Source organism: Microcaecilia unicolor, chromosome 8 (assembly GCF_901765095.1).
Source record: "Microcaecilia unicolor chromosome 8, aMicUni1.1, whole genome shotgun sequence".
In the NCBI taxonomy this organism is placed as follows: domain Eukaryota; kingdom Metazoa; phylum Chordata; class Amphibia; order Gymnophiona; family Siphonopidae; genus Microcaecilia; species Microcaecilia unicolor.
In genome coordinates, this window is record NC_044038.1 from 188,541,740 (window position 1) to 188,564,559 (window position 22,820).

At 46.7% G+C, this 22,820-nt stretch overlaps 1 protein-coding gene across 2 annotated transcripts in view; it reads left to right on the plus strand.

Annotated features, from left to right (window-relative positions):
* Positions 1-22,820, plus strand: part of TM9SF4 (transmembrane 9 superfamily member 4) — a 324,536-nt gene that overhangs the window by 258,998 nt on the left and 42,718 nt on the right. For both annotated transcript variants that reach the window (XM_030211308.1, XM_030211309.1), the window contains one exon: positions 13,217-13,336. In XM_030211308.1, coding sequence (XP_030067168.1) covers positions 13,217-13,336 — 120 coding nt within the window. The remainder of the gene's footprint in view (positions 1-13,216; positions 13,337-22,820) is intronic.

Below are 22,820 nucleotides of genomic sequence, written 5' to 3' on the forward strand. Positions count from 1 at the left end.
CTGCACTAGGGGACGCCCAGAGGTAATGAAAGAATGTCCCCCTCTGTCTGTTGCACTTAGAGCATAGGGGAGCTGGCAACCCCCCCCCACCCCCCCCCATCTTGAATACTTGGGCCTTGGCACATATAGCTCTATACAAATTCTATATGGCATTCTCTGAGAGCGCATGAGCGATATGGCCGGGACACGGGACACCAACTTTTTATAGTTTAGGTGGAATTGGGGTCTCTGCAAATCTTGTGCCCAGCGTGCCTCAATTGCACTCGCGTCCTTTACTAATCCTTTCTCCCACAAAATCCGGTATATTCCCGAAATTGAAAGCCTGTCCCCCGGGACTGCGTTGAAGAACTCTCTGAGCTTTCTCCCATGCCCACTATTCAGCTGTTTGATGTTGAGGGTCCGCACATAATGCTCCAATTGCTGATACGCAAATTCATGTCTGATATCGATCCCTACCCCCAATGCACCCAAACTCAGTAACCCTCCTCTTGTACCCAGAACATGTTCCAATCGTGTAATGCCCAATGAGGCCCAACTACGAAATACTGGATTCTCTGAGCCAGGGGAAAATAATGGGTTACCCTGCAGTGGCATGAGGTCCGTATTCACCACTGATAATCCCCAAGTTCTAGTTAGATCCTTCCAGGCCCCCCTCAGGGGTCCCCAACAACAGACTATTCTTAAATGATCACTGGTAACGCTTGCCTCGGACCCTGTAATAAAAAATATAAATGATATGATGAAAAAATTCCTTTCTAACTGCCTGGGGCGTATAGTCTTGCCTGTCAACAACCAGTCCCCCTAAGTGCCGGCATAACACATGCTTGGTTATAGCGCTTATATCCGGTACCCCTATACCCCCTCCCTCCAAGATCCTAACATTAAGTCCATGGGGAGCTTAGGCTTCCTCCCCCCCCCCCCCCCCCCCCAGATGAAAACTCGCAGATGTTTATAGAATCGCCTCACGCCCCTCCCCCCCCCCCCCCCCCCCCTGGAGTCGCAGTGGCAACACCTGAAACGTGTAAAGCCATTTGGGGAATTCCACCATACGAAACAGTTGTATCCGCCCATGGAATGTGAGCGGCAGCTCCGCCCATTTTCGCAACCTAACTCTCATGTTATCCAGCAAGCGAGTGAGATTTAGTTGATAAAAATCTGAAGTCTGCATAGCTATCTGTACCCCCAAATACGTGATATGTTTTTGAGCCCATCTTAGTGGAAAATACTCCCCCCATTCACGTCTTACTTTGTCTGAAGCCGTTAGAGCTAGGGATTTAGTTACATTGATTTTAAAGCCCGCATAATCCCCGTACTCATGAAATAATTCTAACAGCGCCGCCAGGGACTTCTTAGGATGCGTTAGATGAACTAGAATATCGTCTGCAAATGCAGAAACCTTGAACGTAGACTTGCCCCAGCTCACTCCCATCACCTCAGGGTGGGACTCTATTGCTCGTATCAAGGGATCCAATGTAAGAATGAACAGTAGCGGGGATAAAGGGCACCCCTGTCTTGTGCCCCGCCTTATCGAGAATACCTCAGATCTCTCTCAATTAACCCAGATGTAAGCCTGCGGGTTCAAATAAAAGGCTTCCACTGCATCCCTGAAAAATCCCTCAATTCCCACCTTCTGTAAGACCGCAAACATGAAGCGCCATGCGACTCTGTCAAATGCCTTCTCTGCGTCAAAACTGATCAGCAGAGAAGGCACTTTCCGCTCCCCCACTTTCTCCAAGGAGGCTATAATCGCCCTCAAATTACTGACCACCGCCCGTCCTCTCACAAAACCTACTTGCGGTGATGCTATCAAGTCTGGAAGCACCCTCGCCAGCCTATTAGCCAAAATTTTTGCATATAATTTAATGTCGCTATTTAGCAAGGAGATTGGCCGATAGGCCCCCATCTTTTCTGGGTTTTTCCCCGGTTTCAGTAACACTATCACTTTAGCTATATTGAAGGTGTCCAATGCAGGCTCTGAATTGGCCAGGGAGTTAAACAACTTCAAAAGGGGGGGAGTCACCAGATCCTGTAACATTTATAAAAGCCACACCATATCCATCTGGGGCCCGGTGCTTTGTGTATATCACTCTGCTGTAACGCCAGCATCAACTCACCCTCCACTATAGGTGCGTTGAGGAGTTTTGCCAGGGCCGAGGAAATCAACGGGGTCTCTACATTCTCTAAAAACATCATGCTATCTGTTATCAGGTCCCTCTGTTCCCCATACAACTCCTTGTAATACCTCTGAAACCCTGCCACTATATCCTGCGGAGATTTAAACATGTTACCTGCCTGGTCCTTTACCTGTAAAATTCTGCTCGGCCCTTTCTTCCCTCTAGCTAGGCGCCCTAGCAAGCTCCCTGCCTTGTTTCCGTACATGTACAACTGATGCTTATAATATTGTTGCGATTTTTGAACTCGTTCATGCAGCAGTTCATTTAATTCTCTCTGAGATGCCAAGTATGCTAACTTCTGCTCTTCCGTCGGATTTACCCCGAACTTTATACGCTGATTCCTCACCTCTCGTTCCAATCTTAAAATCTCTTGATCTCGTCTTTTCTTAATCCACGCCCTATAAGCAATGATCTCACCTCTGAGGACAGCCTTTGCTGTCTTCCCAGTACAAACTGGCCTGTTCCACATGCATCCTGTTGTGGACCGCAAATTCTCTCCATTTTTTATTTTATTTTTGTTACATTTGTACCCCGCACTTTCCCACTCATGGCAGGCTCAATGCAGCTTACATATTGTATACAGGTACTTATTTGTACCTGGGGCAATGGAGGGTTAAGTGCCTTGCCCAGAGTCACAAGGAGCTGCCTGTGCCTGAAGTGGGAATCAAACTCAGTTCCTCAGTTCCCCAGGACCAAAGTCCACCACCCTAACCACTAGGCCACTCCTCCACTCCATTTTTCTCTCCAGAAATGCCTGAAACTTCGTATCCCTGTAAAGCTCCAGCGGAAATTTCCATCCTCCTCCCTTACTTTCTCCCCCTGTTTGTTCCAAGATCACCCAAAGTAGAGAATGATCTGAAATCTCACATGGGCCTATCTCCGCCTCAATCACCTTTGAAAATAAAGTATCTGAGAGAAAAATATAATCAATACGGGACATGGTTGAGTGCGCTCTTGATAGATGAGTATAATCTGTACATGTTGGGTGTAAAATTCTCCACACATCTACCAAGTCTAGTGTAGAGCACAAGAAAGGCAGGCCTCTTTCATAATAAGCCTGACCTTGTCCTCTCCCGCTACTTTTGTCTACCAATGGGTTATAAACTATGATAAAATCCCCACCTAAAATTATATTACCCCCTTGGTATGGAGCCAACAATGCCAAAATCTCCCTATAAAATTTTTTGTCAAAAGTATTCGGTGCATAGACATTGCAGAGTACATATGTAAAAACCCCCAATTCCACCTCCACTAATACATATCTGCCTTCTGCACTCCTCTTTACCCCTTTAATGGAAAGATGCAGCCCCTTACGGAAAAGTATTAATACCCCTGCCTTTTTATTGCAAGCTGGGGAGCCTATCGCTCCTCCCACCCATCCTTGTTGGAATTTGGCATGCTCTGCAGCTGACAGATGCGTCTTCTGCAAAAATACTATATCTGCTGCATGGCGGTTCAAAGCTTGTAAAAGTTTTTTCCGCTTTATGGGCGACGAAACTCCCCCACATTCCAGGAAACAAACTTAAAATGACCTAGTCCCCTCTCTTATCTTATTGTATAGCCAGCCTCTACTTTACAGCCTTGGGAATACCCCCCCCCACCCCCCCCCCCCCCCCCCCAGCCCTTGGGTGCCGTCCCCCATCTTCACCACTGCTGCTGGACAAGGATCCCTAAGGAAAGAGAGAAGAGCAAAAACCAATAAAAACCACAACATCATCTCCCTCCCCTTTCCTCTCCTCGCCCAATCCCTCCCCTCTTCCCCCCCCCCCCCCCCCCCAAGAAACAGATCTGCGTCCTGTCTAGAGAACTTGTCACGTTTCCGCCCCACCCCCTCACAGCACAACTGTAATCTTGAAACATTAGCAAACCCCATTCCCCAAGTACCACAGTTAACCATGCTTTTAAAACGACCGTTCCTATACTTCTATAATTTTATCCCCACACGTTTGCACTTATATTCCTAACATTAACAAAACAAGTCCCCCCCTTCACAATCAATCAGTAACCCCCATATCTCTCACTTTAAAACAGGGAGAAAGACAAATGCACTCTCTTTTAGTGTCCGTAGAATGATTCCTTGCAGACTCTGAGCTTCCCTCTCAGTTCCTTGTAGGTAGCTTTCTTTCTGCTGGCTCTCACCACGATCAGCGCTCCTGTTCTTTTGCTGCGACTTCCACGCCACCATCTAACTGTTTGGCAAATTTTAGGGCTTCGGTCGGTGAGCTGAAAAATCGAAGCTTGCCATCCTGCTGCACTCGCAGCCGCGCTGGATACAGTAAGGCAAATCTAACTTTCTTCTTAAACAGGTCTGAGCACGCTTCTCCATATTGCTTCCGTTGTAGTGCCACAGCCGCAGAGAAATCTTGAAAGCATAAAATGGTGTGCTGTTCATATGCAACTTTCCCCGTCTGCCTCCAGGCTCTCAGAATCTCTTGTTTATGGGAGTAATTAAGGATTTTACATATTACTACCCTGGGACGTCCTGCTGCTTGCCTTAGCTGGCCCAAACAATGTGCTCTCTCTATTTTTAAGGTCTTTTCCAGAGCCTGCAAATTCAGTGCTTTGGGCAGCCGGGATTCCAGGAACTCCCTTAAATCAACCTCTCGTAGGGACTCAGGAAATCCGACCAACCGGAGGTTATTCCTTCTCGCCCGGTTCTCAAGATCTTCTAGCTTCTGCTCTACTTGCTCAAACTTTTTCCGCCATTCCTCATGCTGGCTGGCCTGCTGCGTGCAACGGTCTTCTATATCAGACAGTCTTTGCTGATATCCTGCCATATCTGTGCGCTGCCCCTCTATTTTACCATCTACCGCATCCAACTTTTCAGCAATCTTTTGCAGTTTTAAGTCCACAGAGGTCTCCAGCAGCTGCGAGATCTCAGCTGCAATTTCAGCCGCCCAAACGGAGCTTACAGTTTCTCCCGAGGGGCCAGGGTCCACCATCTTACCGTCCCCAGCTCGCCTTCGTGCTCCGTCTTTTCTCTGTGTTTTGGAGGTCATCACAGGTGCACCAAATTAGTTCCTTTAGGACTTTTCAACGTGCCCAACTTATTTGTTCTGTTCGTGGGTTTCCAAATCGCCTCTCGTGCTGTCCAAGGGTAGATTTTATCTTAGGGGCCTCTGAGCTCTGCCCTGCGGCGTCCTACCCTCTGCCTAGCATCAAGTGACTCCAGCCTAAATCTAGCGCTCTCTGCTTATATAGGGATTGATAATAGGCTACAAATTGAGATTGTATTTGGTGCTCCGCAGTATACCTCTTCCCAGTCCCGTCCTTAATGGTAATAATAACTTGCCTTTTCCTATATGGGCGCACAAGATTAGCCAGAAGTTTGCCCGCTTTGCTCCCCCATTTAAACAGTTTGAATCTCTGATAATATATATCTCTTTCAGCCCTTCTGGTTAACAGCTAATGAAGCCTGTGCCTCAACGCCAGCAGAGCATCCTTAGAGGACTTATCCATCCGATACATATGCGCCTACGCAAGGATTGGCACTCTGATGAAAGCTGAATCAACTCCGCCTCCATCCTTTTCTTTTTTCCAGATGTATAAGCCAGTATATGACCCCTTAACACAGCCTTAGATGCCTCCCAAAAAACTACAGAACTCACATCCGGTGTGTCATTATTCGCCTGGTATTCCCCCCATTTCTCCCTCAGGAAAGTACGAAATTCAGTGTCCTCATACAGTGAAGGCGAGAATTTCCACACCTTTTCTTCCTGCTCTGTGTAATTGAGAGCAAATGCCACAGCTGAATGGTCAGATACAGTATGGTCAATGATCTTCACCTCTCTAGCCTTTGATATTAAGACCTGTGAGATGAGGAAATAATCCAATCTGGAATATGTATTATGGGGATGCGAATAGAATGTAAATTCTACATTATGGGGATGCATCAACCGCCAAATATCCACCACTCCCAACTGATTAGCGAGAAAGTTTACTCCCTGTTCTCATCAGTCTTCCCCCTGGATCTAACGGGTTTGCAGTCAACAGTCGGGTTAGCACATACATTTAAATCCCCCCCCCCACAACCAGTTGATACTCTGTGTGCAAACTCATCTTGGCTATAATAGCAGAAAAAAACGGATGATTGTAAATATTTGGGCCATATATATTACATAGTTCTAACTTACAACCCCATAATTCACACAGTATGATGACATATCTCCCATTGCTGCCTTGAATTATTATATTAACTGGTAATTGTGTAATAAAATTGCCACCCCCCTCTGTCTACCATTATAAGATGAAGTAATCACTTCCCCCACCCACCCCCTCTGTCTACCATTATAAGATGAACTAATCACTTCCCCCACCCATCCTCTCCTAAGCTTAGCATGCTCCACACTGGACAAGTGTGTCTCCTGCAGGAAGGCGATGTCAGCCTTTTCAGCCCTCAACCAAGACAGTATTTTGGTATGTTTTACTGGTGAATGAATTCCATCTACATTCAAGGAAATAAATTTTAAATTAACCATAATCTCGTATCACTTCTCCAACACATAGATCTTGTATCCTCTCTGTCCCACAGGCCTCCCAGCCTAGCCTGTAGGACCGTAACATCTACTACTACTTAACATTTATAAAGCGCTACCTGGGTTACGCAGCGCTGTACAATTTAACACAGAGGACAGTCCCTGCTTGAAGGAGCTTACAATCTAAAGGACAAAAAAGTGCAGTCAATCAAATTGGGGCAGTCTAGATTTCCTGAATAGATGAATAATGGTTAGGTGCCGAAAGCGACATTGAAGAGGTGGGCTTTGAGCAAGGATTTGAAGATGGGCAGGGAGGGGGCTTGGCATATGGGCTCAGGGAGTTTATTCTAAGCATAGGGCGAGGCAGAAAGGGCGGAGCCTGGAGTTGGCGGTGGTGGAGAAGGGTACTGAGAGGAGGGATTTGTCCTGTGAGCGGAGGTTACGGGTAGGCGCGTTAGGGGAGATGAGGGTAGAGAGGTAATGAGGGGCTGCAGATTGAGTGCATTTGTAGGTTAATAAGAGAAGCTTGAACTGTATGCGGTACCTGATCGGGAGCCAGTGAAGTGACTTGAGGAGAGGGGTGATATGAGCATATCGGTCCAGGCGGAAGATAAGACGCGCAGCAGAGTTCTGAACGGATTGAAGGGGGGATAGATGGTTAAGTGGGAGGCCAGTGAGGAGTAGGTTGCAGTAGTCAAGGCGAGAGGTAATGAGAGAGTGGATGAGAGTATGGGTGGTGTGCCCAGAGAGGAAAGGGCGAATTTTGCTGATGTTTTAGAGAAAGAAGCGACAGGTCTTGGCTGTCTGCTGGATATGCACAGAGAAGGAGAGGGAGGAGTCGAAGATGACTCCGAGGTTGCGGGCAGATGAAACGGGGAGGATGAGGGTGTTATCGACTGAAATAGAGAGTGGAGGCCACGTTCAGTTTCAGGTGGCGGTTGGACATCCAGGCAGCAATGTCGGATTAGCAGGCCGATACTTCGGCCTGGGTTTCCGCAGTGATGTCAGGTGTGGAGAGATACAGCTGGGTGTCGTCAGCATAAAGATGATATTGAAAACCATGAGATGAGATGAGATCAGCGAGCCCAGGGAAGAGGTGTAGATTGAGAAAAGAAGGGGTCCAAGGACAGATCCCTGAGGAACACTAACAGAGAGCGGGATGGGGGTAGAGGAAGATCCATGAGAATGTACTCTGAAGGTACGGTGAGAGAGATAAGAGGAGAACCAGGAGAGGACAGAGCTCTGGAATCCAAATGAGGATAGTGCGGCAAGGAGTAGATTATGATTGACAGTGTCAAAAGCGGTGGATAGGTCGAGGAGGATGAGGATGGAGTAGTGACCTTTGGATTTGGCAAGGAACAGGTCATTACAGACTTTAGTGAGTGCTGTTTCTGTCGAGTGTAGAGGGCGACAACCGGATTGCAGCGGATCGAGGATGGCATGAGAGGAGAGAAAATCAAGGCAGCGGCTGTGAACAGCGCGTTCAAGTATCTTGGAGAGGAAGGGTAGGAGGGAGATGGGTTGGTAGTTGGAAGGACAGGTAGGGTCTAGTGGTGGTTTTTTAAGGAGTGGTGTGACTACAGCATGCTTGAAGGTGTCAGGGACAGTTGCAGTGGAGAGAGAGAGAGGTTGAGGATATGACAGATGGGGGGGGGTGGCAGTAGGAGAGATGGTGTTTAGTAAGTTGGTGGGGATGGGATCAGAGGAACAGGTGGTGCATTTCGAGGAGGAAAGAAGGTGGGCGGTTTCCTCCTTGGTGATATTAGGAAAAGAGGAGGAGGCAGCCTGGGTTGGTTGGTTGAGGGAGTGGGTTAAAGGGTGAAGAGGAGGAGGTGGCTTGGTAGTGAATTTGAGGTTGATCTTCTGCACCTTGTCGTGGAAGTAGTCAGCCAGTGATTGAGGAGAGAGTGAGGGGGGGTGGGTGGGAGTGGAGGGCACTTTAAGGAGGGAGTTGAGGGTGGCGAAGAGACGACGAGGGTTGGAGCTGAGAGAATTAGTCAATTGGGTGTAATAGTCCTGTTTGGCAAGGAATAGGGAGGACTGGAAGGAGGTTAGCATGAATTTGTAATGAATGAAGTCGGTATGGGTGCGAGATTTCCTCCAGAGGCATTCAGCAGATCGGGCGCAGGAGCGAAGGTATCGGATGCAAGGTGTCAGCCAGGGCTGGGGATTAGTACGCCTTGTGGGAAGGGGGATGGATAGTGCAAGGGTGTCCAGAGCAGAGGAGAGAGGCGTTGTAAGCAGAGACAGCCTTGTTGACAGACTCAGAGGACATGATGGAAGGGAGGAGATTAGAGATACTAGAGGATAAGGTGGGAGGGTCGACAGCCTGGAGATTCCTAAAAGTAGTGGTTAGTGTTGGGTGGGCCTGAGGGGGAGGGTGATGAAGTGTGAAGGTGATCAGGTGATCGGAGAGAGGAAGAGCTGAGGCGCAGAATTTGGAGGGTGAGCAGGTAGAGGAGAGGATGAGGTCAAGACAATGCCCAGTTTGGTGAGTAGGGGTGGTGGAGCTCAGCTGGAGGTTGAAGGAGGATGTCAGAGTGAGGAACTGAGAAGCGTAAGAGTCAGATGGGTCATCAGCGTGTATCTCTAACAGAGCATCTATCCCTTGTGTCTCACAACCTGCAAGCATACCCATTACTTACCCCCCTCCCTTCCTTGTCTCTCCCCTACCCCTACCCCTCCATCACTCTCACTCCCACACTCATACACACACTCCCCTGCAAACCTCCCCCCCACCCTCCTCTCCCTCCCCCGCTTCAGAAAGCCTTGCCATCCCTCTACCTCTGGGCAAGTCACTTAACCCTCCATTGCCCCATGTAAGCCGCATTGAGCCTACCATGACTGGGAAAGCGCGGGGTACAAATGTAACAAAAATAAAAAAAATACCTGTCGCCTGACCAGAGACCTCTCCCCGAACTCCTCCCATCCCCCAACAATATATAATGAGATTTGTCAAAGATATGCTTTAACCCACGTACAGTTACCCCAACACAAAACAAAACAAAACATGGTTGAACTGAACATACTACATAACCCGATTTTAAACCAGTCCATAAACCTTAACCATAATATAGGTCCCCTTTAAACTCTTAACATACTCCCCTTCAAATCCCAGCAGCCCCCCAGTCCTCAAATTATCATAAAAGTCCAGTAGCTCCAACGCTGGTGTTATCAGCCACTATAATACTAAAGATCATCCGCTGCCCAGTCGGTGGCTCCTCTCGGCATCGCGTTCCACGTTGGTGAGTGCTGGGACTCCGCCATCTTGTTTGGTCCCGCTCGCTGCAACTTTTTTTTGCCCCTCTGCGCTTTTTTGGGCATTCCACACCTGCCTCCTCTTAATCGTCTCCCAGATCAGAGGCGCAGCAGTATCTCTGATAGTCTCTCTCTCTGGGGCTCTCAACTCCTGACAAAACTCAATATTAAAGCAGATATCGGTAAGGCCTCCGAGGAGCTTCTCTCTGGTCTGCTTGCTAGGTAGCTGGCATCATGTGACCCCCATCCTGGATGTTGAGAGCTTAGAATTTGCTTCCTTGAATCTCCCAGAGGGTGTCTCCAGGGTTTTGCTGGCTTCCAGGAAAGATTCCTCTAAGAGTAGAGGGAAAATCCATTTCTGCACAACCTCTAGTTCGATTCATGTGATGATTGCATTTGACAAAGCCCTCTGTAAAACCTCAGCCTGTTTCTTGGGACGTCAACGTTGTCCAAAACAAGCTGATGAGAGTGCCTTTTGAGTCACTAGATTCCTGTCCACTGAAGTACTTGACCTGGAAGGTCTTGTTTTTGGTGGCAGTTACTTCATCTTGCAGGGTCAGTGAGCTTCAGGTCCTAGTAGTGGATCCACCTTGCACAAAGTTTCATCACAACAGAGTAGTTCTCCGCACACACCCTAACTTCTTTCTTAAGGTGTTGTCGGAGTTCTATCTCAATCAGTCAGTCATCCTTCTAACATTCTTTCCCAAATCTCATGCCCATCCTGGTGAAAGCGCACTGCATACCTTGGACTGGCCTTTTATCTGGCGTGGACTAGGCCCTATAGACAGTCCACCCAGCGTTCTGTTTCTTTTGATCCATCGGTAAACGTACAATTTCCAATTAGCTGGCGGACTGCATATCTTTTACTTATGTCTGGGCTGTACTAACTTTAGAGGTTCATGTTAAGGCTCACAATGTCAGAGCCATGGTGGCGTCGGTAGCCCATTTAAGGTCAGCCTCCACTGAAGAGATTTGCAAGGCTGCAACCTGGTCTTCAGTCCACATATTCATATCCCACTATTGCCTTGAGCAAGATCTTTATAAAGGCGGTTAATAAATCTCAATAAATAAAATAAATACCAGATGCTAGTCAGTTTGGGCAGATAGTCCTACAGAATTTTTTTGGGATCTAGAATCCTACTCCACCCTCCTAGGCCCATTTTATTCTGTTCTAGGCTACACCTCCACAACAGTATATACATGTATTCAGGTTAATTGACCTCTTTGAAATTGCTGTTGCGAGTTCTAGTTGTCCTAATGTTGTTTTCGGTTGACAAACAGCAGAGGTGGTCCAGAGAAGGAGGAGATGATCATGGATTTTCTACATGTCTTCGGAGAATACCTGCTGCAGGTAAGTAACTTTGCTATATATTGCAGCTGAATGATCAAGTGTTTTAATGATCAAGTCTTCATGGGAGGCTGAATACCCGATCCTGAGACTTGACTGGGCAGAGGATAGAGAAATATAGGCCTAGGGAAAGATTTCTGATGGTAATAAGTAGGCCTAGAAGTCCAACGAACTGGAATGGGTAGCCCCTCTGACATGGCGTAGAATGAAGTGTTAAAATCAAATGATCTTTAAGCAAACAGCCATGTAAAAATAAACAGAAGTGTGGACAGAGTGGTCTACATTCTAAGTTGTGCATGAAGGAGCACGACAGCGTGTGCTGCCAGGGGCTAGTGATGATATCTGTCACCAATGCATATGTCAGTTCCAGGAGGCGAGGCTTGTGAACCCACGTTCGCAGGCCTCTGGTGCTGCGCAGCTAGTATGCAATGTTGGAATGTCTGTTCCAGGAGGCAGGACTTGTGATTCCACATTCATGGACCTCGGTTGCTGGGCAACTAGTGAGCATCGCTAGAATCTGTTTGACATCATAGGTGATACAGAAGTATGCAAGAAGCCGGCAAGTGTTTCAGTCTTGGTGTGCCAAGAAAGCAGTCTCTCCCTTTAAAACGATGATGGCCTTTCTTCAATACAGGCTCTGTAGGGGGCTTTCCTTAGATTCCTTAAAGGTTCAAGTGGCAATGTTATCCTGTTTCATGGGATGTTTTGAGAAGTCCCCTTTGGCAACCCATCCAAATGTAGTTGTTTTTCTCAGAGGTATCACCTGTATTTATCCTCATTTTCATCATTCTTGTCCTAATTGGAATTTAAATCTTGAGGTAAAGCAACATTGAAGGATCTCACTCTCAAGACAGTATTCCTCCTAGCTATTACTTCGGCGTGAAGAACTTCAGAACTAAAAGCATTATCTTGTAGAGATCTCTTTCTCTGCTTTACTGATTAGGATAGTTTTTTCCTTTCTCTCTAAAATAGTATCTTAATTTCATATGACTCAGGACCTTGTTCTTCAGTCCTTCCACAGGGAGGAGTGTGGAGAGGAATGTAAATTGCTACATTTGCTAGATGTTCATCAAGTACTTTTTAAATATCTAGAAGTAACTAATGAATTCCAAAAGTCAAATTGTTTTTTTCAGAAGCCCAAAGAAGGGTGATGTAGCCTTTATAGATACTATTGCTTGTTGGCTCAAGGAGATCTCGTCAGCCTGTATTCTGAGAAGGAAAGAGTCACCTATTGGTTCTGAGAGCGCATTCTACCAGAGGAGTTGCAGTCTTCTGAGTGGAGTTATATGCAGTGGCTCCAGTCGGCATTTGTAGAACGGCTGTGTGGTTGTCCCTGTACACTTTTGCTAAGCATTATAGATTGGATGTAGGAGCATGAGCATAGGCTTAAGGACTGCTTTGTTACATCCCACATGTTCTTGACTGGTCCAGTAAGAACGACAAAGAAGGAAAAATTAAGTCGTACCTGTTAATTTTTCTTTTCTTTAGTCCTACCAGACCAGAGTTCCATCCAAGTGCTGTACTAATTATGGCTCTGTTAATTATTGGCTGTTTATTGAAGAGTGTAGTTTTCTTCTCTTGTAGCAAGCTTCTGTTTCACTTATGGTCATTTCTGTACAAAATTTGTTTCACAGAGGATTATATTTATAGTATTCTGCAATCCAGTTAAGTAAAGAAACATATTCCTTGACTCCATTGTTTTGTCATTCAAATACTAAAGACCTGAAGCTTCACAGTGCTCATATAGGGCAGGGCTCGCAGTCTTTGTTCTCTGTCTCCATCTGCTGGTTGTCAGGCACAAACCACAGGTTCTGGACTGGTCTAGTTGAACTAAAGGAAAAACAACAGGTAAAGCCTAATTTTGCCATACTACTTGTCTGTTTATGAGGGCAGGAAGGATAGAGGGCTTTATGGAATATGTGTGAGACAATAAATCTTACATACTGTGTTGTGTCTTGCAGGCAATTTGGGAAAATCAGTTCTACTATCTCTTTGGTTTCCTCTTCCTAGTCTTCATCATCTTGGTGGTGTCTTGTTCACAAATCAGCATTGTCATGGTTTATTTCCAGCTCTGTGCAGAGGTAAGAATGAGAAAAAGGGTTTGAAGCCCCCTAGAAGATGAAAGTAAGCCACGTCTAGTAGAAGGTGAGAGTTGACTGATGAAAGCTAAGATGCCCTGTTCAATGGAAGGTTAATGCTTGGGGTAGGGGAGATTGTCTGAAGCCCTGATTGGAGAAGGGGGTGGGATAGTCTGAAACCCTGCTCAGTGGGAGCTGGTATGAGATGGTAGCTGGGTGTTAAAAATTTGGTCAATATTGGCTTTTATATTTTGTGTAGTTTGCAACGTTGGCTATATAATGTGCTTCACAGGGGAAAGCAGCACAAATCTACAGGCCTGGGATTTAGAATAGGCAGGATATGCAAATGAACTATAACTTGTTTTTTTTTTTACTGTATGCAATGTAGGTAGATCGTAAGAGTCACTACTAGCACATGTTAAGACTTCAGCTGCAGTCTTTTACATTCAGTTATATTGTCCACAACGCAGTTATAGCCACTGTTAAGGCACATCTCAGTTTCCTGACCTTTATATTCTGGGGGATTTGAATATACATTAAGTCAGGGGCGGACTGGCCATTTGGGCAACCAGGCAGTGCCCAATGGCTCAGAGGCTGTCCTTCCGCCGCCACCGCACACTACAGCCCCCCCCCCCTCGAATCTCAGTGGGCCCTCCCCGATCCCACCTTGAAAGGTCTTGGTCTAGTGGCCTCTGTGGGGGCAGGAAAGAACATTCTTTCCTGCCCGCTGCTGCTGTTCTGCCTGGCGCCACACCACCAAGTTTTAAAAATGGCTGCCAAGACTCCCTGCAGCAGTCTCACTAGACTGTAGAGACCCACGAGACTACTGCAGGAAGTCTTGGCACCCATTTTGAAAACAACAGCATCAAGTAGAATAGCAGTCGTGGGCAGGAAAGAGTGGGATTCTTTCCTGCCCCTGAAGAAACCACTAGACCACCAGGGTCCTTCAAGGTAGGGCCTGCTGAGGCTCGGGGGATTATAGCGTGCAGGAGGAGGGTAGCAGCTGCGGCGGTAGGGGGGGCTGTAGTGTGTGGGGGAAGCGGAGAGCAGCAGCCAGGGGGACCCAGTGACCTTTACTGTTCGGGGGCCCAGATCACTGTCAGTCTGCCCCTGCATTAAACCTTGGAGCTTCTAAGAGAGATTTTGTCTTGCTCATGGAAAACCTTGAGTACCAACAGCACATTGTTTCCTGCCTTTGCTGGTGGAAGTACAACTGAAGTAACTTTTAGTTTGGGTGGTTTTCTTGCCAACCTTATAGCTCCATATTTAATCCAAGTTTCCTGGTCAGACCACTGCCACGATACGTTTTTGGGCTCTTGCCAGGTATTTGTGACCTGGATTGGCCACTGTTGGAAATAGGATGCTGGGCTTGATGGACCTTTGGTCTTTCCCAGTATGGCAATACTTATGTACTTCTGTCTATACAGTTTCCATTGTAAGTTTAAAGCAGGTTTTAAAATATGGCTTTTCTCTGGCATTTGGACTTGTCTGTGCTTGTGATGGCGGGTTACTGGTTTCTGATGCCAATCTACCTTAGTTCTGACTTCTCCTTTTATTTAGAAATCATATTTTTAAACCGCTTTGATTTCAGGGCTCTGTTCTTTCCTGGTTTTAGTGTATACTCTGGTGGATCCCTCCTCTACTTCTATCCCACTGTCAGTTGCTGTACCTCAGGGATCTGTCCTTGGACCTCTTCTATTCTCCATCTATACTTCTTCCCTTGGTACTCTGATCTCATCCCATGGTTTTCAGTATCATCTTTACGCTGATAATTCCCAGATCTACCTCTCCACACCAGAAATCTCAGCAGGAATCCAGGCCAAAGTATCAGCCTGCCTGTCTGACATTGCTGCCTGGATGTCTCACCATCATCTGAAACTAAACATGACCAAGACTGAGCTTCTTATCTTTCCCCCAAAACCAACCTCTCCTCTTCCCCCATTCTCTATTTCTATGGATAACACTCTCATCCTTCCTGTGTCATCAGCTCGTAACCTTGGGGTCATTTTCAACTCCACGCTCTCCTTCTCTGCACATATTCAGCAGACTGCTAAAACCTGTCGTTTCTTTCTCTATAATATCACCAAAATTCGCCCTTTCCTTTCTGAGCACACTACCAGAACCCTTATCCACACTCTTATCACCTCTCGCAACTTGCTTCTCACAGGTCTCCCACTTAGCCATCTCTCTCCTCTTCAATCTATTCAAAATTCTGCTGCACGACTAAAATTTCGCCAGTGTCACTATGCTCATATTAGCCCTTTCCTTGTCACTTCACTGGCTCCCTATCCATTTCCGCATACAGTTCAAACTTTTCTTATTGACTTATAAGTGCATTCACTCTGCAGCTCCTCAGTACCTCTCCACTCTCATCTCTCCCTACACTCCTCCCCAGGAACTCCGTTCACTGGGTAAATCTCTCTTATCTACACCCTTCTTCTCCACCGCTAACTCCAGACTCCGTTCCTTTTCTCTTGCTCCACCATATGCCTGGAATAGACTTCCTGAGCCGGTATGTCAAGCTCCATCTCTGGCCATCTTCAAATCTAAGCTAAAAGCCCACCTTTTTGATGCTGCTTTTAACTCCTAACCCTTATTCACTTGTTCAGAACCTTTATTTTATCATCTTCACTTTTAATATTCCCTTATTTGTCCTATTTGTCTGTCCTATGTTTCAACAATTTTTTATTGATGACAAAACAAGATAAACATGTGCCACAATCTGAGGGTACAGAAACTCGGATATGAAAACATATTCTAGAAATTCAGACTGTTACAGTCCGTCGTCAACGTTTTAACCTTTTACCCCACCCCAACCCCCACCCCTCTTTGGTGTTTTATTGACTTTTACTGGTTCAAACACATTTAGTATCCAATATTACCGATATTCTAGCCAATAGCCTCACTACTTGGTTTTGCTCCAACAAACCCCCCCCCCACACCTACTTCCTTCCCTCCCATCTTCAATCTCTCCCCCCCCCTCCCCTTCCTCCCCACTTCCCCTACCCCAGTGCAACGCTCAAAGTGCTAGTGAAGTAGAATTTACTTCTGCCAAGGGAGTTTATTCAATATTTGACTGCATGCTCTTGGCGAGATTACATCTAAGTACGCCCCCCATACTGCCAAAAACCTCCGCTGCCTTCCCGGCGACAGGCCCGCACCCCTTGCTTCCCAGATCATTAATTAATGGAATTTATTCCTCCAGTGCCAAAAGGACGGAGGGTGCTCTTGCAGCCAACAGAGGAGGATACACTTTTTCCCCACAATACAAGCCTTCCCTAAGAACTGTTTCTCCCCTCGCGTTCCCATGCTCCATAATCCAGGTGTACTGAATATCGCTCTTTCAAATGTTAGCCGAAATGTTTTACCCAGAACCCTCTGCAAAAACCGAGAGATTGCAGACCAATAGCTGGAGATACGTCGACACTGCCAGAAACCATGATAGAGCGTACCCTCATCGCTTGCGCATTTAAGACAGCAATGTGACTCCGTAACCCCCATATGGGCAGCCTGTCTCTGTGAAACGTAAGCCCTGTGCACCGACCTAAAATGGCACTCTTGGAGCCCTGCACTATGGACCAACTGTGGACCATTTTTAATGGCTGTCAATAATAACTTCGCAGATACCGGTTCTCTCACCTCCCTGCTCCACCCATCCGCCACTACCTGTATGTCACGAACTTGCTCTTTACTACATGGTTCTCTGTGGAACCATGCTATCGATACTTGACCCACTGCATCCCCTTCCAGTAGTGCTCACAGCTGTTCACCAAAACCAATCGATAGGCTATCCGGCGGCAGCGAACGCACGTAGTGGTTTAACTGCCCATATGCCAGTATACTCAATGGCCCTCGTCCTCCCAACTCCACAAAAGTCTGATAATCCACCAGAGAACCGTCCTGTTGGAGTAGTTGCTCCAGCCTGTGCACTCCCTTTTCCGACAATTGACGAAATATCTTAGAATCCCTTCCCGGCGCAAAGTCTATGTTCCCCTGTAAAGGGAGCCACACACTGCTCACAGGATTCTGCTGCCATGATGGCAACAAAACTCTCCACAACTGCCACATGGAGTGCAACAACACACTATCCCACAGACATTCTGGCCATCGCCCTCTAGGGGCATGTATCAAGGAGGCTGCATTCCATGGGTAAAAATAACTCTCTTCCAACCCCATATCTATATAAGTACTGGTCCCCAACAACCAATCTCTAAGATATCGTAGTAAACAGGTTTGATTATATTTCCTAAGGTCAGGAAACCCCAATCCTCCTGATCTTGAGTTACCTACCACCATTTTCCACTTCATTTTCGCCTTCTTACCCCCCCCCCCCCCCCCCCCCCCCCCAACAAAATTTGGCCGCCAATTTATAGAACGTCTCCAGGTCTCGCCGGGTCAACCACAGGGGCAATACTTGCATTACATAAAGCCACCGTGGGAAAATAATCATTTTTAGCAAATGTATTCTACCATAAAAGGACACCGGCAGTGCCGACCACCTTACCAGTTGATCCTTCGTCTCCTGTAACAATTTAGACACATTGAACTGATATAACCATGAGGTATCCATTGCTATCTGTATGCCTAAATAGTGAAACTTCCCTATCGCCCACTTTAGCGGAAAGTCCCCTTCCCACATATCCCTCACTTCTTCCGAACTTGCCAAAGCCTCCGACTTCAACAAATTCAATTGAAATCCGGAAAAGTCCCCAAATTCCACTAGACTTTCCATAAGATTTTCCAAAGAAGTCTTAGGCTCTGTAATTAAAACTAGCAAGTCATCTGCAAATGCCGCAGATTTAAAAGTATGTTTTCCTATTGTGACTCCTTTAATACCCTGATTAAGTTGAATTTCTCGCAACAAGGGGTCCAAAGTTAGGACAAAAAGTAGTGGCGACAGTGGGCATCCTTGCCTGGTTCCCCTGCATATTGGAAAACTATCCGACAATACTCCGTTAGCATACACCTGTGCCCGCGGTTCAGCATATAGTGCTCTCACTGTCTTCAAGAACCCCCCTCCTATACCATACGCTTCCAGGACCCCATACATGTATCCCCAATCCACCAGATCAAACGCTTTTTCAGCGTCAAAACTGATTAAAAGCGCCGGGGTCCCCTCTTTCCTGACTTTCTAGCGCTGCTAAGATCCTCCTCATATTTTTCGTTATGACCCGTCCCCGGATAAACCCCACCTGTGATTCAGCTAACAACGACGGCAGGACTCTAGATATTCTATTTGCCATAATTTTAGCAAGTAACTTTACTTCCGTGTTAATGAAATTGGGCGGTAAGATTCCGGCCTATCTGCTGGTTTACCCGGTTTATGGAGAACTATTATTTGAGCTACATTTAGATAGCGAGGTAGCGCTTCCTGTTGTATGATATTGTTGAATACCTCCACCAAAATTGGGCTAATCTCTGATTTCAACAATTTATAAAATTCGTTTCTGAAACCGTCCGGTCCTGGGGTCTTACCCAATGTCCCTTGCTGTATTACCAGTTCTACTTCTTCCACTGTCACCGGAGCATCTAACCCTGCCCGGTCGGAGTCCGTTATCCGGGGCAAATCCATACTGGACAAATAAACCTCACTATCCTCCTGCAACGAACCTTGTACTTCATAAAGTCAGGCAAAAAATTCTGAAAAAATCCCATTAATGGCCTTATCTTCGTGATGTCGTTGACCATTTGGATCCACTAACGTGGTCACCTTCGTGCGCTCCCTGTGCCCTCTAGCCAAACGGGCCAATAGGCCACAGCTCTTATTCACAAACCGGTACAGCTGATATTTATAATAAGCTTGCGAACGTTTTGCCCGATCATGCAGTAATTCATTTAAATGTTGCTGTGCTTCCAGTAACTGTTTTGTCACCCGCAGAGCCTGTCTCTCCCCAAACTGCCGTCGAAGGGAAGTCACTCGCTGCTCCAAACGTTTCACCTCTCTACAGCGCACTCTTCTCTGATGGCTGACATACGAGATCACCTCCCCTCGAAGAACGGCTTTCGCTGTCTCCCAAAACAGACCCGGTTGAGCCCTATGCTGAGCATTGGCTTCCGCATAGAGTTGCCACTTTGAGGCCAAGAAAAGTAAAAAATGACTGTCCCTATAAAGAAAAGACGGGAAACACCAGCCACCTCCCCCAGAGACAGGCTCCCCATGAAACTTCATCTCCACCCAAGCATGGTCTGAAATCATTATGGGACCTATCCTGGTTTCTGCTACCTGTGTTAATAATTCAGGTGAGATCAACATTTAATCAATCCGGGACATGGTATCATGGGCACTTGACACGTGTGTAATCTCGCTCCAAAGGGTTAAGCGTCCTCCATACATCTATTACTCCTAACGCGGACTCTAATAAAAGCACTCCTCGTTCTGTTCTAGCCAAGTCTCTATTAGTGCGAGCAGAACGATCCAGCTTTGGATCTGCTACATCATTCATGTCCCCTCCCAACACTATGGGTAAATCTACCAACCTCAAGATCTGCTTAATTACTCCCTTAAAAAAGTCCCTCTCAAATACATTTGGGGCATATATATTGCACAATATCATTTGCTGGCGCTCTAGCACTACTGATGCCAGTATATACCGACCTTTGGGGTCTGCTATGATTTCCTTTGTTTCTAAGTGCAAGCCCTTCTTTATTAGAGTCACCACTCCCCCCCCCCCCCCCTCCTTTCCTCTGCTGGTGCCTCATAAATAGTTCCAACCCACCACTTTTTCAATTTTAAATGTTCCTCCGACGAAAGGTGCGTCTCCTGCAACGGTGGTTCCCCTGTCCCGCAGAGCTTTTAGCAATTTTTGTCTTTTAATGGGTGAATGTATACCCCCTACGTTCCATGTTGTAAACTTCACATCTAGCATTTCAACCTATTCCTTCCCTTCCCCAATAAACTCTTAAGTTCCAATGTGTTTTTTCCCATCACCTCATACCCAAGGAAATGTCCCAGCCACCATCCCCCCAGCATGAGGCAAATTACTCTGAGGCCATTATCTTCCATGTTTATCCCCTCCAGCACTTCAAACATTGCCATCCCCCTCCCTTCCCTTCCCCCCTCCCCCACTCCCATACCTTCTAACCCTCCCCTTCCCCTTTTCCCCTTACCAGTCCGGAAACTACCCGGAACTCTTCCAGTCCTAAGCTTGAAACCACCCATCCCAAATACTTACTGATCACCTATCTCCCCCCTCCCATTCTACCCCATCCTCCTCTCTTCCCCATGCCTTTAATCCTTCTAATGAATTACTCCTCCCTTCAGAACAAACTAATCTCTAAACTTCCCCTCCCCCATTGCAACAAAACAGTTAACATTATTACCATAGAAAATTGTACACAGACCTCATAGTCCTATCATCACAATCCCATATTCCCACCCTTCCAACATTCTTTCCCTTACTATCTAAGCCTTAAAGTCCTCCCCACCATCTTGTCACACAGCTTCTCATTCACTTTATCATGTGCCAATCACTATTTGTTTCTTCATTGTTCACTCTGTCATTCATCCCATGCATTCTCTCCCTGATTCATTATCCCGTGTAACCCACCGGATTCTCCATTCACTACCCTCTGTTAGTCTCTCCGTCTACATTCTTAACCGTGTACAAATTAGCATTCAACAAATATTCCCCCTCCCTTCCCCCCAAACCCCTCTCTCAATATTGCATATACAAAACCTATTAACTTCTAGTCCAACATCTTCCTGATTCTCCTTGGGTCTTCAGCATACTGTACATCAGTAACGAACTGCTCCCCGACCTTCTCTGATGACAAATCAAGTCAACACAATCCGTACTGATCCTGTAGTCAACAAAATATTCAATCACGCTAAATGGCTCAATCTAGTTGTAAATGTTCCAAATGCCCCGGTTCACGCAGTCAGATCTTTCCATTGTCCGCCCTTCATGCAGGCTCCAAACTTTTATTCTGCAGCTGTTCCATGAAGCGTTTTGCGTCCTCCACTTTGTCGAAAAAGTGTGCTCGGTCATGGGCTATTATTTTCAACTTTGCGGGGAATAACAAACTGAAGCAGACTTTTCGCTCAAAAAGTTTAGCACAGACTGGTACAAAAGCTTTCCAGGCTGCCGCCACTCTGGTGGAGTAATCCTGGAATACCAGGATCCTGCTATTCTGATAACATAAATGCTTGTCTCCTCGAGTGGCTTGCAACACCCGCATTTTATGCGCATCATTAAGTATTTTTAGAATAGTCACTCTAGGGTGAGTCTCTCCCTCTCGTTGCGGGCCCAACCTGTGCGCCCGCTCCACGCGAAATTCTCCCGCCAAATCAGGAAGTTCTGCCGCCTCAGGGATCCATTTCTCCAAGAAGCTTCGTAAGTCCTTTTCCCCCAATGTCTCTGGCAGCCCAATCAATCTTAAATTATTCCGCTGTGAGCGGTTTTCTATGTCTTCTAACTTCTCTTCCAATATTGTTAGGCGCTTTTGCATTGCCGGATTCTCGTCTGTTAGCTTCTGCACCGTGTCTTCCACACTCCCGACACGCTGCTGTACTTCCCTAAGATCCGACGCCATGTTAGCGTACCGCTCCTCCATGCCTTCAAGTTTATCTAAAATTTGCTGGAACTTGCCGTCCACCGACTGCTCTACTGCCTCTGTCACCTCTCGAATAATGTCGGCCGCCCACTGTGAGCTCGGAGTCGGAGACAGCGATTGGCTCTTATCTGCCATCTTTGCCTCCGCTCCTCACCCTTTCTCTCTGCTGTCCTTCCTCACCGTTTTTGCTGCCATCGGCACCAGGGATTATTGGCTCTTTGCGCCCCACTGTCTCTGCATTCCACCTGGTCGTTTTGATCGTGTTTCTTGGGGGGGGGGAACAGGCTGGTTATTCTCCTGACTCTATCGGGTGTTTCGGAGCAGCGAGACCACACATCCTCACTCCTCCATAGCCCAACTGGAAGTCCTGTCTGTCCTAATTAGGTTGTAAGCTCTGTCGAACAGGGACTGTCTTTTCATGTTCAAGTGTACAGCACTGCGTACGTCTAGTAGCGCTATAGAAATGATTAGTAGTAGTAGTAGAATAGCAAAGGGTGGTTTATAAAATGTGAAATACAAATCAAACCAAAGCAGGAAAGTACTTCCACAGTAATCCAAACAGGAGACAAGAGTGGAAGAAGTAGTTCCAAGGAAAACCAGACGTTCAGTGTCTTCAAACAAAAGTTTATTCTCCAATAAAAGTGTCGTACACCGTCCAAACCCTACACGACCTATGTTTCAACGTTGTGCCTTTAGGGGTCACAACTATATGATGATGATAAACACAAATGAAAATATAGCCAAAAAAATATTAAATGTACAAAAATACAACACTGAAACAGTCAGTCAAAAACTCCTCATGGGAGGGCTGAGACCAAGCCTGCTTCAACTTAGAGGAGCCAGGTCCTCACGAAGAGCGTTGAGGAATCGTCTTCTGCCTCAACTCTGGCAAAGCTTCCTCCACCAACATTGAGGGAATACCGGCTTGGGTGGC